Here is an 18,247-nt window from a genome sequence, read left to right as displayed (position 1 = left end):
CCCTTCTGTGATGTAAGGGCTGGATCCTCCCACTAGAATGCCTTTCACAGAACTCTAGCATCTCAGAGATCTTCCAAGGTCATCAGACCTAAGTTGCCATCCCTAACAAATTGCCATCTACATTGCAGATCTCCATGAACAGGGAGCTCACTGAGAGTGCAGTGGACTTTTGTCAGCAAGGTCTGAGGTCAAATCTGGCCTCAGAGACCTTCTAGTTGGGTGACTCCAGTCAAATCACTTGACTTTTCAAAGTTTCCTTCCCTATAAAATGAAGATAATCGTTCCTCCATCCCAGGGTTATTATAAGGACAAAAATGAGATCTTATTTATAAAATCATTAATCTTATTTATACAATGCTTTGCAAAGTCATAAAAATGCTGGCAGTAGTGGTAGTAGCAGTAATAGTTGTAGTAGTAATAGTAGCAAGAGCAACAGTAGTGGTAGCAGTAGTAGCAACAGCACAGCAATAGTAGAAGTAGTAATAGGAGGAGAGGGAGGAGGAAGAGGAAGAGGAAAGATTGCAGCAGCAGCAGTGCTGCATCCCCCCAGGCAGCTCATTCCACTTGGGTACCACTCACCTCCATTTCTTCTAGTCTTGAGTCAGAAGCTGCTGGGGGGGAGAGTGGGAGGCAGTTTGAAGGATGGATCCATTTTCTCAGGACTGACCAGCCCCCAATCCCCTGCCCCTTTCCCCTGGGATATGTGGAGACAGACATCCTGGAAATGGGGTGTTTGGAACTTCATTCCCCTTTCAGAAGGGCTTCTGACCAAAGCAGAGATGAGAAGGTCAGTTGCCCTCTCCTTGAGACTTTGTCCCAATGCAGCTCCTCTAGAACAATCCCTTTTCAGAGACACTTCTCTCTAGGCATGCCATCTCCAATTCAACCTCTGGAATAAACAGATGGGAAATGTTACATCGACAAAACTGCAGAGTTTTAACATCAGTCATCATGGCCCCCAAACTGATCTCTGTTACCACATGAAAGACAGATACCGTTATTCAGTCTCAGTGCATACCTCTAAGCAGGTCGAAGGTGCCAAGGTTGGTCACCCAGGCTACAGACCTGCCCACACAGTTGGGAGGTTCCCCCTGCCCTCAAGGCCACAGTAAAGTCTTTACAGCTTCTAGCTAGCTAAACCCTTCCTTTCTCTATATGAAGGCCCTTCAAATTCCTAAAGACCAGGTCCCCTCCTTCCCACTCACCAGGAAGGCAAGGAAATGCTGTCAATTATACATGTGAAATCATGCAAAAAGTGTTCCATATCACTCATATTGCAAAAAAAAGAGAAAAAAAAAGAAAGAGGAAGGAAGGAAGGAAGGAAGGAAGGAAGGAAGGAAGGAAGGAAGGAAGGAAGGAAGGAAGGAAGGAAGGAAGAGCAAAGAAATAAAGCAAAAGCAAGAAAATTATAAGACTGGCAGTTTTTCATGATGAGTCCTTTGGAATTGTCTTGGATCATTGTTCTGATGAGAGTAGCCAAGTCTTTCATAGTTGATCATCGGTACAACATTGCTATTATCATGTGCATTGGCTCCTGGTTTTTCTCACTTCATTTTGCATCAGTTCATGTTTGTTTGTTCGTTTTTCCTGAAACACCCCCCTCATCATTTCTTACAGTACAGTAGTTCTCTATCACATCATATCTCACAGCCTCTTCAACCATTCCCCAATTGATGGGCATCTCCTCCACTTCCAATTCTTTATCTCCAGGAAATATTTGTGTCCAAGGTCCGTTTTCTTTTTCTTTGATCTCATTGTAGTAGAGGGTATACACAGCTATTTTTGCCCATTGAGCATAATTCCAAATAGCTCTCCAGAAGAGTTGGATCAGTTCACAGCTCCACCAATGGTACATTAATATACCTGTTTAGTTGCATTTGTGAACCCTTTGCCCCTTATCCCCTCTAGCATTTGTCATTTCTGAGAGGAGGTACCTCCAATTTGTTTTTGTTTTTTAGGTGTTGTTTTTTTTGCAAGGCAGATGGGGTTAAGTGGCTTGCCCAAGGCCACACAGCTAGATAATTATTAAGTGTCTGAGACTGGATTTGAACCCAGGTACTCCTGACTCTAAGGCCAGTGCTTTATCCACTACACCACCTAGCCACCCCTCCAATTTGTTTTAATTTGTATTTCTCTAATTGATAGAGATTTATTTTTAAAATATTTTAATTTATTTTTCCAAATCCATGCAAAGATAGTTTTCAACAATCATTTTTTGGTATAAACAATAGAGATTTAGAAATTTTTCAGCTCTTTCCGCCATCTTGAAGCGCCGCCACCATGGTGTACATGAATGTCTTGGCAGATACTCTCAAAAGCATCAACAATGCAGAAAATCGAGGAAAACACCAGGTTCTCATTAGGCCGTGCTCTAAAGTAATCATCCGGTTCTTAACTGTGATGATGAAGCATGGTTACATTGGCGAATTTGAGATCATTGATGATCACAGAGCAGGAAAAATTGTTGTGAACTTCACGGGCAGATTAAACAAGTGTGGCGTAATCAGCCCCAGATTTGATGTTCAATTGAAAGATCTGGAAAAGTGGCAGAATAATCTGCTACCATCCCGTCAGTTTGGGTTCATTGTGCTTACAACCTCAGCTGGCATCATGAACCATGAGGAAGCAAGACAAAAACACGCAGGAGGAAAAATCCTGGGATTCTTTTTCTAAGAGTGTAAAACATATATACAAATAAAATGCTCCAGTGGGAAAAAAAAAACAAATTTTTCATTAATTATAGATAACTTTGATTTTTTTCTCCTGAAAACTGCCTTTTTATATCCTTTGAACATTAATCCATTGGTAATGGATCTTATTTTTATAAATTTGACTCAGTTCTCTAAATATTTGAGACATGGGACCTTTAACAGAGAAATGTGCTGTAAAATTTTTTTTTATTGCTTCATTGTCTATGGTACCTTTTAGCAAAATGAAGTTTCCTTGTGAAGAAATTACGGAAGGAAATATCTCTTTTAATTAGGTCTGTCTTGTTTGTCTTTTGTCTGAGATCATTATTGCTGTCTCCGCTCAGTTCAGCTGAAGCATATTAGGTTCTGCTTCAGTCCTTTATTTTAACTGTGTGTGTCTCAAGTGGACCTCATGTAAGCAGCATATTGTATTCTGTTTCTAATCCACTCTGCTATCTGCTTCTGTTATTTGTTTTAGCTCATTCATTCACTTTCACAGTTAGGATGACTAACTGTATATTTCCATTTTCTTCTGTTTATCCTTCTCTCTCTCTTTTGTATCCTGATCTTCCTCAAAAGTCTGTTTTGTTTCTGACCACTGCCTTCCTTAATCTGTCCTCCCTTTTATCATTTTCCCTCCCCACTATTTCTTTCTCTCTCTCCCCCCCCTTTTAGTTTTTTGCAAGCAATGGGGTTAAGTGACTTGTCTAAGGTCACACAGCTAGGTAAGTTTTAAGTGTCTGAGGCCGAATTTGAACTCAGATCTTCCTGATTCCAGGGCCGGTGCTCTATCCACTGTGCCACCTAGCTGCCCCCCCCCATTTCTCTTATCCCCTCCCTTGCCGATTTCCCTAGTGGGTAAGCTATATTTCTATACCCAATTGAATGTGTACATATATTCTTCCCTCTTTGAAATAATTACAATGAGAATGAGATCCAAACATTGCCTGCAAAAACCCCTATTTCCCCCTTCACTATAAAATCTCTTTGTACACCTCTTTTATGAGAAAAATTTCTTCCATTCTACCTCTTTCTTTCTCCTTCTCTTAGTGCATCTCTTTTTCTCAGGCCACCATCATTGATTCCCATTCATACCCTCTGTCTAGGAAGACTCCTAATTGCCTTAATAATGATAAAATTTTTACCTTTACTCTCCTGCACCCATAAGCCCTAATACTCCTGTTAGCCTGGACCTGGGACCAGTGCTCCTGCTTCCTTGTGATGGCCACCAATATTCCTCTCCACTTTGGAACTATGACCCAAAACTGCTTTGGGCAATAGAGTTGCCAGTCAGTGCCAGCTGCACCCAATACAAAGTGTCCCCTATAATCTCTTTCTGACCTTCTCCATCTCTGGATTGAGATATCCTGAAGCTGCTGCAGCCATCTTCAAGGCCCTCTTCTCTTATTCTGGTGGGCTTAATGCTGATATCTCCCACTCACCTTCTGTGGACCTCTTTAATGATCTTAGGCTGGAAAAAATATCTCACTTTGATCTTTAGTTGACTCTGCCACTCCAAAATTTGTTTTGTGAAGTTATTTTAAAGCTGTTTGCAGGGGAGTTTTGGAAGAGCCCCTGGTCTAGGGGCTCTTGGGTTTAGGTTCTAGGTTATCACCATTAAGTTCTGAGGGGAGATGGGGTCAGGATGGAGGGGATAGCTTGATTTGACTGCTAAATACTGCCTTCTTCCTCTTGTTCAAGATGCCTTACCATAACAGCTAGGCTTTGGGCTAAACACTGAGGAATCATGAACAAGCAAACCAGTACCTGCCCTCAAGGAGCTTACAGTATATTAAATTAAGGCAATGGGGTAGGGAGAAAAGGACTCTAAAGACAGGATGGTTGGGGCTCCAGGAAAGTGGCATTGGTGGACTCTTGGGACAAGATAAGGTGACAATGCCCTTTTCAAAACACAGCATCCCAGGACTGGGAGTCTGAGCTCTAGTGGAAAGAAGGGGACAACAACAGTGGCAGCAACATGAACCATTAGGAGGTGGGGAACAGTCCAGGTGAAAGGTTATTAAGGCCCTGATACAACGAGGTGGTCATCTGAGTAGAGGGAAGTTTTCTCAGGCAAGAGACACAGGGGAGTTAGAATCAATAACACTTATGGTTGGGGATGGGGAGGAATTAAGGGTATAAACCCAGGTGGCTGGGAGGACGGGGCACCCCAGACAGATTTCAGACAGGTCAGAGGAGGAGTGGATTTAGAGGTGAGTTCTGTTTAAACTTGAAAAGTTTGACATGACTGCAGGACATCCCATTTGAAATTTTCAAGTGAAGGGGCGCTAGGTCAGGGTCAGGAGTCTGGGGTTGGATATATAGATGGAGGAGCTACATGTATATAGATGATGGTGAAGCAGATGCATTCACTGAGAGATGTAGAAAAAAAAAAAAAGAGAAACCTAGTGAGCGCACTCCCAATGAGGGTCCAGGACATGGATGTTTCTCCAATATGGTAGCCCAAGTAGGAGTGGTTAGACAGACAAGAAGAGCCAGGGTCATAAAGTCTCAGCAAGTAGACAGTATCTGGGAGGAGGTTTCTTGTGCAGATAGTTATCAATGCCCTTTTCTGATGGCAACATGTGTAGAGCATCCAGCCTGGAGTTTAAATCTGGTATCTTGACACTCACTAGCTGTGTAACCCTGGGCAAGTCACTTAACCCTGCTTGCCTCACACACACATATCAAAAAAAGAAAAGAAAAGAAAAGAAAAAGAAAGAAGGAAGGAAAGAAGGAAAGAAAGAAGGAAGGGAGAAAGAAAGGAAGGGAGAAAGAAAGGAAGGGAGAAAGAAAGGAAGGAAGGAAGGAAGGAAGGAAGGAAGGAAGGAAGGAAGGAAGGAAGGAAGAAAAACCAAGGTTGAGAACAGATTGTCAGAGCTGGCAGTTGAAGTCAGCAGTAACTGGAGGGAGCACTGTCAGTTGAGTGAAGTTAGACGTTCTGAGGAGTGAGAAAAAGAAGGAAGTGGAAACAGCCAAGTTTAGATGGTTTTTCCCTAATAATTTGTTGATGAAAGGGAGGAGAAATATTGGAGAATAACTTGAGAGAATCATAGTCTTGTGTGAAGGCTTTCTAAGGATAGGGAAAAGCTGATCCTATGTGTGTAAGCAGCAGAGTAGTGTGGAACCAGTTAACTCAAAGACCATGGATTTTGAGTTAGGGAAAGCAAAGCCTAAGAAAGAAGAGGGATATAGGGCTAGAAATGCAGTGATCATAGATAATGGTCAGATGCAGGGATTTCACAATTCCTTATCTTGGAAATGGAACACCTGTGGGTGGTGGTAAAGTCAAGGGTGTGACTGTCAACCAGTCTGTCAACAAGCAAATACATAGTAACACCATCCCTGTTTGTAGCCAAGGTGGCATGGAGGAGTAGAGTAGGTCATGAATCAACCCTGAAGATCTGGGAGGTGAGTTTATTCTCCCAAGTCTTTCCTGCTTGCATCACGAACAAAAAAATTAACACTATTACTGTGCCAGAACTGATTTTATTTAATTTATTAATTTGTGGTTATAGCCAATCATTTCTAGTTTGGAGATAGAGATAACCAAACCCGTAAGATCCCTTATGCCCTCCAACATGATTCTTTTGTCCAAAAGGATTTCAGGGAACAGAGGAATCTTAAATAAGGAAAAGATCACAATATATAAAACCAGTTTTGGGGAAAACATTCCTGTTGTTCAGTTGTATCTGGCTCCTCATGAACTCCTCTGGGGTTTTCTTGGCAAAAATACTTTTCCATCTCCAGATCATTTTATAGATGCAGAAACTGAGGCAGAAAGAGTGAATGACCTCCAAAGGTCATCCAGTGAGTGTGATTTGAACTGAGGAAGATAAGTCTTTCTGGCTTCAGACCCAGCATTGTATCCATTGTACTACCTAGCTGCCCAAAATAAAGTAAACCACTGATAACATTCAATAATTCCCCTTAGCTTTGCTTAATATTTTCTTTTCATCATAACCTTAGTTAAGCAATCACCAATCAGAATTTGGGTGTGACTTGTAACCACCCTTAGAACCATAAAAATCCACTAGAACCCCAGTCATCAACTGGCACCTAGGTCTCCACTCAAGCCCCCGTATTTCCCAAAACATCCAGTTTTCGATGAAGAGTGGTGCTAATTGGTAGGTGCTTGTCAAAGTGCCACCTTGGAGGAAGATACATGAAGGAGCCTCATTGTAGTTTGAGACACATATAGGGGAACCAGGAGAGATTATAATGTGTGACAGCAGATAAAGAGAGTTAATGACAAATCAGTTTTACTAGTACCCCAGGTGTTACAGTCATGGGACAGCCTCCACCATGCCTTCAGATATGACTATATTTCAAAATGATTCCAGATAACTTGTATAGGAATCTTGAACAAGAAAAAGATCACAATAGATAAAATCTATTTGGAGAGTTAATATCACAGAATCGTTGAATAGTGAAGTCACCATCTCCTTCCTTCCTGGATTACTCTTCTTAAGGAGTCAGTGGGATCCTGGGAGTAAACAAAGGACCCGGGGACCTCCTTTCTTGGATGACTATATCAATCCTTTCTCAATAATGGAGAGAAGAGAAGTGGAGAGGAAATAGACTCTGAGAGCTGGGAGGTCAGACTGACTGGAATGGAGACTATATGGATAATAGCAATATAAAAAACTAAAGAGCTAGATGGAAGCCAGACTGAAGAGGTTTAAATGCCAATAATAAGGGGAGTTTGCATTTTATCTTAGAGATAAGAGTTAGTCATTGAAGATTTTTTACTAAGAAGAAAAGGGTCATAGTGACAATCAAGGTTTCATGGAGATGAGCAAAAAGTATCCTGCCTTTTGTCATAAGCTATAGTCATTTGAAAAAATGATGCAAGCCATTAGTGATCAGACAAAAAGAGATTAAAAAATTGAGGTACTGCCTCACATCTAACAGATTGAGTAAAATGACAAAAAAGGAAAATTATCAATATTGAAGAGGATGTAGGAAAACTGGGGCATTAATGCACAGTTGATGGAGTTATGACCTGATCCAACCGTTCTGGAGAGCAATTTAGAACTGTACCCAAAGGGTTATAAAACTGGGTATATTCTTTGATCCAGAAATGCCACTTTTAGGTCTGTATCTCAAAAAAGATCACAAAAAGGGAAAAGGATCCACATGTACAAAACTATTCACAGCAGTTCTTTTGGTAATGGCAAAGAATTGGAAATTGAGGGGATGCCTGTTAATGGAAGATAGCTGAACAAGTTATGGTCTATGCATGTTATGGAATATTATTGTCCTGTAAGAAATGATGAGCAGGCAGATTTCAGAAAAACCTGGAAAGACTTTCATGAACTGATGCTGATTGAAGGGGACAGAACCACTGTGCACATTAACATTGTGTAATGATCAACTATGACAGACTCGGCTCTTCTCAGTAATACAGTGATCAAAGACAATTCTAAAAAAATGTGTGATGGAAATTGCTACCCAGAGAAAGAACTATGGAGTCTAAATGAAGATCAAAGAAGACTTTTTTCCACTTTTTTATTTGTTTTTTTCTTTGTCATGGTTTTTCTCTTTTGTTTGGATTCTTTTTTCACAACATGACGAATATGGAAATACATTTAGCATAATTATGCATGTATATCCTATATCAGATTACCTGATAACTTGGGGAGAAGGAAGGAAAAGGAGGGAGAGAGAAAATTTTACAAAAATGAATGTTGAGGGAGCCAAGATGGTGGCATGAAGCTAACATGTTTCCAGAGCTTTTTCCTACCAAAGATAAATGAAGCCTCTACTCTGACATTCAAGCTACAGATCCTAATAAGAAAAAGAGAAGTTTCAAAGAAGTTTTCAATGGTAGATATTGTGGAGGATTTTCAGTGAAGATCTGTGTCTTTGTGGGGAAAGGGGAAGTAAAGTCCAGGAGGTGGGAGAGTGGAGAAAGCCAGTAGGAGGCTTTTAGTCACAGTGCAATCCAAGTCCCAACAGCTTGATAATGACAGAGGTCCCAGCAGCTACATAGCAAGCCAGCAGGAAGGAACCCAACCCCAGACAAAGTCTGAACCCTGGGAACACCGGGACAAAAGACAGGACTGGGTTGGGAACAAAGCACTGCTAAGTTAGAACCTGGACTGAAAGAAAGAGACAAACCTCTGCAAAGGCAAGACCTGGACTACATAAGCAATATCTTTGCCAACAACAAACCAGGGATCAGCCCCCAGCCCCAGCAAAAAAGAGCTCAGATCTGTACTCCCTATATCCCTGGAGCAGAACTAAAACAACAAAGATGAGCAGAAAAGCTAAAAGAGCACTCACTATAGAAAACTACTTTCAGACAAAGATGATAACAATACCATGTCTGAAGAAGAAAGCAGTGATATATCACTCCCAGGGGAAGTATCAAAACAGTCTATAAACTGAGCTCAAATACAAAAGTTCATCAAAGAACTTAAAAAAGAATTTAAAAACCAAAGAAGAAAGAGAGAAGAAAAATGGAAAACAGAAATGAGAGTCATGCAGGAAAATTATGAAAAATTGACCAGAGAATTCAACACCTTTAAAAAGGAAACACAAAAAGTAATTGAAGAAAATAAAATCCTAAAAATTAGAATTGAACAAATAGAAAACAACAAATGTAGGAGACTACAAGATTCCATCAAACAAAACAAAAAGGCTGAAAAATTGGAGAAAATGTAAAGTACCTTTTAGGGAAAAACAAATGACCTAGAAAATAGATCCAGAAGAGACTATCTAGGAATTATCTGACTACCGGGAAAGCCTAGATCAAAAAAAAAGAACCTAGAGGCGCCTAGGTAGAGCAGTGGATACAGCACCAGCCCTGGAGTCAGGAGAACCTGGGTTCAAATCCGGCCTCAGACACTTAATAATTACCTAGCTGTGTGGCCTTGGGCAAGCCACTTAACCCCATTGCCTTGCAAAAAAACCTAAAAAAAAAATATAAAGAACAGCAAGGTATCTGATGAAAAAAAAAATGTAAAGGAAAGTGGACTAGCTCTGCCAGATCTAAAACTATACTATAAAGCAGCTGTCATCAAAGCTGCCTGGTACTGGTTAAGAAATAGAGTCATGGATCAGTAGATTAGGATAGGTCCAAAAGAAACTGTAGTAAATGTCCACAGCAACCTTCTATTTGACCAACCCAAAGACATCAGCTTCTGGGATAAGAACTCACTATAATGACATAAGTTGTTGGGAAAACTGGAAAAAGTATGGCAAAAACTGGGCCTAGACACACATCTCTCACACCCTAAACCAAAATAAGGTCAAAATGGGTACAGGATTTAGACATAAAGAGTGATGCCACAGATAAAGTAATAGACTAAGAAATGCTCTAGCAGATCTATAGAAAGGGGATAAATTTATGACCAACAAGAATTAAAGTACATCATAAACTGCATGATAAATGATGGTGACTATATTAAAGTAAAAGGGTTTTGCACTAATAAAACCAATGCTGCCAGAAGTAGAAGGAAAGCAGAAAGCTGGGAAACAATCTTCACAATTAGGAGAGCTGATAAAGGTCTCATTTCTAAACTATATAAAGAAATGCATCAAATTTATAAGGTTATTGTATTATAAAGTCATTCCCCAATTGATAAATGGTCAAAGGATATGAATACATAGTTTTCAAATGAAGAAATTAAAGCTATATATAATCATATGAAAAAATGCTCCAAATCAGTATTGATTAGAGAAATGTAAATTAAAACTATGAGATATCACCTCACACCTATCAGACTGACCAAGCTGAAAAAAAAGGTAAGATAATCAATGTTGGAAAGGACATGGGAGGATTGGGACATTGCTGCATTGCTGGTAGAGTGGTGAATGTATTCAACCTTTCTGAAGAGTAATATGGAACTGTGTCCAAAGAACAATAACACTGTTCATACTTTCCTTTTTGACCCCGCAATTCCAATTCTAGGACTATATCCAGAAGAAATTGTAAAAATAGAAAAGGTTTCACATGTTCCAAAATATTCATAGCGGCTCTTTTTGTAGTGGCAAAGATTTGGAAGATGAGGGGATGCCCATCAATTGGGGAATAGTTAAAACAAGTTATAGTACGTGAATACTATGGAATAGCATTGTTCTATAAGAAACCATAAATAGTTGGACTTTAGAGAAGCATGGAATGACTTACAGGATCTGATGCTGAGAGAAGGGAGTAGAGCCAAGAGAACAGTGTACACATCAACAACATTATGAGGTGATCAACCTTGATGGAAGCAGCTCCTCTCGACAATCCAGGGAGCTTGCACAACTGTATTAGACTGGCTATGGACTATATTATCCCCAACCAGAGGAAGAAAAAACAAAACAAAACCAAAAAACCCTTCAGAATCTGATGAACACTTTATAAAAATTATTTCTTATGTATCTCTTTCCCTTAATCCAAAATAACTAATCTGTAAATGTGTTTATCAAAAACATGTATGTACAACGCTAACCTATTTGCCATTGAAGCGGGGGGAAGGGAGAGTGGAAAGAAATTTTTTAACTTAAAAATATATATGTGCATATGGATGAAAAATAAATAAAATTGCTACTCAAAAAATGAACGTTGAAAACTATCTCTACATAGAATTGGAAAAAAATTTAAAATAAGCTATACAGTATATACATTTATTTAAGACAGACAGTGCAGAGAGGAAAGGAGCTGGGTCCAGAGTTAGAAAGAAGGAAGAGGTGGTAGCTAGGTGGCACAGTGGATAGAGCACCAGCTCTGTAATCAGGAGGACCTGAGTTCAAATCCAGCCTCAGAAACCTAATATTTACTTACCTCTATGGCCTTGCGCAAGTCACTTAACCCCATTGCCTTGCCAAAAAAAATAAAAAAAGAAGAAAACCAGATTTCTGGGAAATTGCAAAGCTCTTTTACTGATTCCAAGCTTCCCTGGAAAACAATTTGTGATAAATTTATAAAATATTGTAGGATAATGATTTTCCATATCCAACCCAGGCAAAGCTGAACTAAGAAGCCCAGACCAAGACAAATGAGACTGAGATGCAGGTGGGTTCTCAGATACATCTAAACACTGATGGTCACCTGCCTTTCCTAAAGCATTGTTGTTGTTCAGTCATTTTGGTCACGCTCAACTCTTTGTCACCCTATTTGGGATTTTCTTGGCAAAGAGACTGGAGAAGTTTTTCCATTTCCTTCTCCAGTTTATTTTACAGATGAGGAAACTGAGGCAAACTGAGTGAAGTGACTTACCTAAGATCACACAGTGTCTAGAATTTGAACTCAGGTCTTCCTGATGCCAGACCCTGGTACCGCCTAAATGCTCTCCTGGAACATAGTATTCTCTTTGATTGATTGACTTACTGATATCACTAGTGCCCATATAGGGGTTCAGGTGTTTTTGTATGGAGAGGAACCACCCTCCTTTACAGAAATAGTGGGAGTGGGAGTGGAGAGCTGGATACAGAGTCTGTCAGACAAGTGATCTGGATTAAATGCTCTTGCCTCCTGTCTATCACAGCACCTCCCTACTCAATACTGTTCAGTGGCTCCCTATTGCCTCCAAGCCTATTGGTGACCTGCTTCAGTCTGGCTTCCATCTACCTTCCTGGCCCTTCCTTTTCTCACCATCTCCGCTCCAGTCAAACACCTGCGCTAGCTCTGCCCTTCCTCCTCTCCATGAAGAGAGCAGGCTGTTCTCTGTGCGGCACTCCTTCCTCATCTTCATCTCTCAGGATCCTCAGCTTTTTCAAAGCCCAGCTCAGGTGCCAAAGTCCACAAAAAACCTTTCCAGACCCCTCTGAGCCCCACCCCAACAATTCTCTACTTTTGAAATGGCTTCTGTATTTATTTACTTCTATACATGTTGCATCCCTAATAAGAAGGGGTGATTCCCTTCTGAAATAGCCCCCTCATTCACACTCAAAGGTTGGGGCCTTGGGGTTGACTAGCTCTCACTACACGGGGAATCCTCTCCCCTAAAATGATTACTTATCATCACCAACAATACTACTGATATTGGTTTACCTAGGGCTTCCTATGTGCCACCCACTTGCTTTACAATTGTTATTTGATCCTCTCAGCAGCGTGGGACAAGTGTGTGGACCTGTCCGTAGTGTTTACACACTTAGGGAACACAGATGACCCCGCACTACAGGGGCCCATTGTACTCTTCCTTCTTGAAATACCCTCTTTGGGGTGTGGCATCTCTGTTGGGCTCTTGGGCACTGTTTCTCACCACACTTCAACTCCTGGACAGGGCAGATGTTCTCTCAACCCACAAAGCTCTTCTGTCCTCAGGTCTTGACTGCCCAGGTCCACTTCCTGTTGGGTGTATGGTCTCTTACTAGACAATAATGCTAATACAAGACACCATGACCATGGTGGGGGTAAAAAGAAAAAAAAATCTCCTCCCTACAAATAGTAGAGTACCCTATGTCTCTGTCTCTGTTTCTGTCTCTGCCTCTGTCTCTCTTCCTCTCTCTCACTCGCTCTTTCCTCTCTATCTCTATCTCTGTTTCTGTCTGTGTCTCTGTCTCTCTCTTTCTCTTTGTCTCTGTCTCTGTCTGTCTCTCTGTCTCTGTGTCTCTGTCTCTGTCTCTGTCTCTCTCTCTCTCTCTCTCTCTCTCTCTCTCTCTCTCTCTCTCTGCCAAGGCTTCTTGTTTATGTCCCAAGGTTTCAACCTTCAAATTGAGGGGAATAGATGATCCCCCTGAAATGGTGACTCAGTATGGTCTGGAGTGGCCCAAACAGATGTGGCCAAGAGCCAGCTGGGAACATCCAGTAGCCTGGAGGTGGAGGGAAGTGAGAGGGCAGAGCTGGATTGGGGGAAGTCCTTTGATTCTGCATAACTTTACCCTGCAGTGTCATAGACTCAGAGCCCATCTCTGTCTCCCCATGGTGACCCTGCCTGTGGGAGAGACCCAACCTACAGATATCCTCCCCAGAGGATCCAAAGCTGCTGACCTGTCACTTGCCCTTTGTTGCTTTGGCTCTCAGATCCATGAAGGGCACCTTTGGCTCTTCTGTGGCCTGGCTTCTCTCTGACCCCACTCAGCCCTTGTCTCATCCCACCCCCTGCCCCCTCTATACCTCTTTTCTTTCCTAATACCTCTTTTGTGAAGCCTGCATTAGGTGACCTTGGGGAAATCCCTTCCCTTTTAAGTGATCCCAAGGCAGCTTCCAGATCTTACATCCTATGGGACTTGGAGAATCAATGGATGGTTTTAGAGGTCTCCAGAGGGATCCTCTGACTCAGATTAACTCTGACTCAGTGCTAAAACTCATTGATTTCTCTCTTCTTTGCTGGCCTTACAGTCTGGAAGGCACTTGAATACAGCCATTCCCTTACTCATTCATTAACCAGCTCTGGTCAATCATCCACTCAGGAACAATTAATTGAGAGCCCATTATCGTGTGTAACAGGACCCGGACAAGGGAGTTTCACCCCGAGAGCACAAGAATCATACTCTGAATGCTGTTGGATGACTTAGAAATGTCTGCGGAGCCTGCTTCAGGACAGCAGGGACCTGCATTGGGTGGACCCTGGTCTTGACAGGTATATGTAGACCCTCTAAAACTGGCTCCAGGCCACTAACCACATGAAAAAAAGGACTGGGATTGGCTCCTGGGCTGGAACTGGGGAGCATTCAAAAGGCCAAAATGGGCTTCTCCACCTTTGTTTTTCTTGCTTGCCTATATCTGGGCTTCTGGATAAAAAGAGACCTGTGGTCTTCACCGCTTGGGGCAGACATCTGGCCCACAGAAAGAAATTTCTTTCCTTTGCTTTTTTTCCCCCACTAAAGATTGCCTAAGTCTTAAACTTTTTAATTCTATATTTCTTTTTTTTAATTTTTAATTTTTAATTTTGATTTTGATTTTTTTTTTTAGGTTTTTGCAAGGCAATGGGGTTTCGTGGCCTGCCCAAGGCCACACAGCTAGATAATTATTAAGTGTCTGAGGCCGGATTTGAACTCCAGTCCTCCTGACTCCAGGGTCGGTGCTCTATCCATTGCGCCACCTAGCTGCCCCCTAATTCTATATTTCCGATCAAAAAATGATTTTTCAGACTTTAATTGGGGCTTGTAAGTGGGAACATTTGTTTCTGCCCTCCTCAAGGTTCCAGTTATAAATCTGAAGGCAGGGGCTGCTAGGTGATGCAGTGGATAGAGCACCGACCCTGGAGTCAGGAGGACCTGAGTCCAAATCCGACCTAAGGCACTTAACAATTGCCTAGCTGTGTGACCTTGGGCAGGCCACTTAACCCCATTGCCTTGCAAAAACAAACCCTGAAGGCAGGTTCTGCCTGTGTGAAACAACCTGGTACCTTCTAATTGCATCGGCAAGTTTGACTTTCACAGTTGTATAAACAATCAGAGTAAAGACCATCCTGAGAAGGCAGGAAACTGGTCTGATTATCTCTATAAGAGATTCAATAAATTCTTATACTTAGCACATTTTGGAAAGGGAGAAGTCCCAAAGTTTTATATTCCTATATCACATCTGATAACATAAAATTTTGAGTCAAAATAGGAGACAAGCAGTCCTGCTGCTCATTGTATCCTTTGTCAGTTCTAACACAGGACAGACCTTATAAATGAGTTAGAGAATCATAAAAAAATCAATGACACCTTTATGTACTAAAGTCTAATCTGATTGGTTGACCGCCAAAATTTTAGGATTCTTTGTGAGATTTTGTTAAATACGTTTTCCTCATTAAATTCTCGGTAGGTATTTTTAATGATGTCTTCCACCCATGGATTTCTAGATAAGGTCTTAGAGAATAAAATTTCATGGATAAACTAATTTTTGTTTATTTCCTTTGTAGCCTAAGAAAATTAAGGTTAATAAGGCAAAAGAAGATCCGAGATGGCTACGGCTTGCTGAGCTTGGGTAGACTGTGGCAATCTGGGCTGAGATTTGTTGGCAGGTGAATTTAAGGAGCAAAGTCCTAAGCAACCCAGAAGAGATCAGAGGCAACCCAGAAGGGGCAATAGCAGTTCATTCCTCAGCTATGCTGCATTAGGATGTGGACCAGTGGGGAAGATGATTTAAGGGTGAGCCTCCTTATTTCACAGATCTGCGATGATGGGTGGGGGAGTAGGTTCCACGTGTTGGTAAATATTCCCTTCCATATCTAGATGAAGCTAATTGTTTAAATGAAACTAGACTGCTAATTGTTAGTAGTTCCCATTGGGGAGAATATCCAGGAATGGGGACCCTAGCCAAGGGTATTGGTGAAGGATCACTCATCCTTAAGAGTATCTGGAGAAGCCAGAAAGAGACCTTGGCCAACTTCACTCTGAGATAGGGAACACTCAGTCTCCTATAGCTGCCCAGCACTGAGTTTAACATGAACGCTCATGACCTTGGGCAGTCCCTTCGACTTTCTGAACCTCAGTTTCCTCCTCTGTAAAATGCTGACTCAAAGGACTATTGTGAAAGCTAAATCATTGTATGCAGAGACTGATGCGACCTTGGGAAGTCAGAGAGGAAGGTAGTGGTTAGATGCTGGGCCTAGGGTCGTGAAGATCTGAGCTCAAATGCAGCCTCAGATACTTGCTGGGCAAGTGACTCAGTTTCCTCCACTGTAAGATGGGGGAAATAAATATCAATGGCTTGCTTTCTCACCGAGGGGTGGGGTAGGGAAATAAAATGTGGAGGAAATAAATATATTTTAACTATTTTAAATTATGGAACTATTTTGCACAACTACACATGTATAATGGGAGGGGGAGAGAATTTGAAGCCCCCTCCTAGTGTGCTTCCCTGCTGGTGACCCTCTTGGCTGTGCTGCCCCCTGCCGTTCTTAGGTGTTACAGCATCCACAATACAAGTCCATCCTCTTCAGGTGATTGTGAAGACCTGGTCAAACTCTGGTCTCCACCTTCATACTTGGGCAAGGGAGAATCAGCTTCCACCTCTGACCCATTTTTGGCCTCTGAGAGCTCCCCCACCCCGGTAGGCAATGTATTCTATGGAGTCCTGAAAGGCAGAGAAAAGATCTTTTGCATTTCCCCTTCTGGCTCTCATCACACACACACACACACACACACACACACACACACACACACACATGCACAAGGGTCAGGTCCCATAAACTGCATTGAGGTGAGTAGAATAATAGCAATGATGATAGTGATGATAATAACAATTGCTCATTAACATGACGCCTTAAGATTTGAGACACTTGCCATATATTATCATCTCATTTGATCATTGATAACTTTCACAGCAGACATTATTAGCATTCTGTTTTTGCGAATGAGGATGATGGAGCTCGGAGAGATGAAGGAACCTGTCTGGCATGACATGACTGGTGTGTCAAAGGCTGGATTTGAACCCTAATCTTCCTGACTCCAAGCCAGCACCTTAGCCACTAAGCTACACCCAGGAGGGACAAAGCCGATGTCTGCTCCACCCTTTAGACAGTGGAAAGCAAGATCTCCAGCATTAGCTAAGGTTCATAAATCCCTCACAATATCATTGAGCAACAAACTGAGAAGCCAATGGACCCGAGTTTAAATATCTTGGGGTTTAATCCTGGCTTTTATGACCTTGGATTAGTCACATGATTTTTCTGGGACTCAGTTTCTTCATCGGTGACTGGGGATGGTCCATTTGCCCCCCTCTTCCCTAAATCTTTCTTTTCATTGGAACTTAGCTCACAATCACAGGTGCCTCATATGGAGAATGCCATCAAACCCAAGACTCCTAGGATTCCTTGTGAAGGAAATGCTTGCTCAACAATAGGACACCATGGAAGCGGGAGTTGAAAGTTTATCTTGGTTGCTTGGCACCAAGAGCCTCAGGGTCATAAAGGGAAGAGTCCCTTCTCTGTCCTCATACCAGAAATAGGAGGAGATGGGTATGAGAATAGGTTGGAATTGCCCCAGCGAGGCTGAGTGGGAGAAGCTTTGGCTTGGGAGTGGAAAGTCATGGCTAATTGTTAGCCTGCTGACTTTTGGCTGGTTGGTTCCTGTCTCAGTTTCCTCCTCCACAGGGGTAGTTGTGATGGAAAGCACAATATGAATATATCACTCCTCCACTTAAGAATATCAATAGCTCCTTATTGCCTCTAGGATAGCCTACAGATAACATCCTTTTGGGGGCATTGAAATCTCCCCACAAGCCGGCACCAGACAGATTATTGCCATAGCTGGAATGCCCTCCTTCCTCCACTCATCCCTTTAGAATTCCTCACTTCTTTGAAGGGTCAGCTCACTGGCAGCACCATGGAGGAATCTTTAGTTACACTTTCTTCAGGTGTTTTTTCCCTACCCGTCTAAGGCATGTTGTTGTATGCATCCCAGGAACCGCAATCTGCTTGAGGGAAGGGATCCTCAGTCCCAAGCCAAGTGTCTGGCACTGTAGGATCTCAACTGCCCATTGGACTGGACAGGAAACACCCTGAATTTGGAGAGACTTGGGAAAATTCCATACCCTTCCAGATCCTGCTTGCCCTCCTATAAGAAATGTGGAGAGGGGCTGCTAGATGCTACAGTGGATAGAGCAATGGGCCTGGAGTCAGGAGTACCTGAGTTCAAATTCGACCTCACTTAATAATTGCCTAGCTGTGTGGCCTTGGGTAAGCCACTTA

The 18,247-nt window shown here is 42.0% G+C and overlaps 1 protein-coding gene across 1 annotated transcript; it reads left to right on the top strand.

The window, feature by feature from the left end:
• Positions 1–2,277: 2,277 nt before the first annotated feature.
• LOC141516626 (small ribosomal subunit protein uS8-like) lies at positions 2,278–2,704 on the top strand. Its single transcript, XM_074227633.1, has one exon. It carries the CDS (start codon positions 2,281–2,283, stop codon positions 2,671–2,673), a length of 393 nt encoding a protein of 130 aa, XP_074083734.1. The 5' UTR covers positions 2,278–2,280; the 3' UTR covers positions 2,674–2,704.
• The last annotated feature ends 15,543 nt before the right edge of the window (positions 2,705–18,247 follow it).

This window comes from Macrotis lagotis, chromosome 3, assembly GCF_037893015.1.
Source record: "Macrotis lagotis isolate mMagLag1 chromosome 3, bilby.v1.9.chrom.fasta, whole genome shotgun sequence".
Taxonomy (NCBI): Eukaryota; Metazoa; Chordata; class Mammalia; order Peramelemorphia; family Peramelidae; genus Macrotis; species Macrotis lagotis.
The sequence above is the reverse complement of the archived record's forward strand: the minus strand, read 5'-3'. Positions and strand labels throughout refer to the sequence as shown.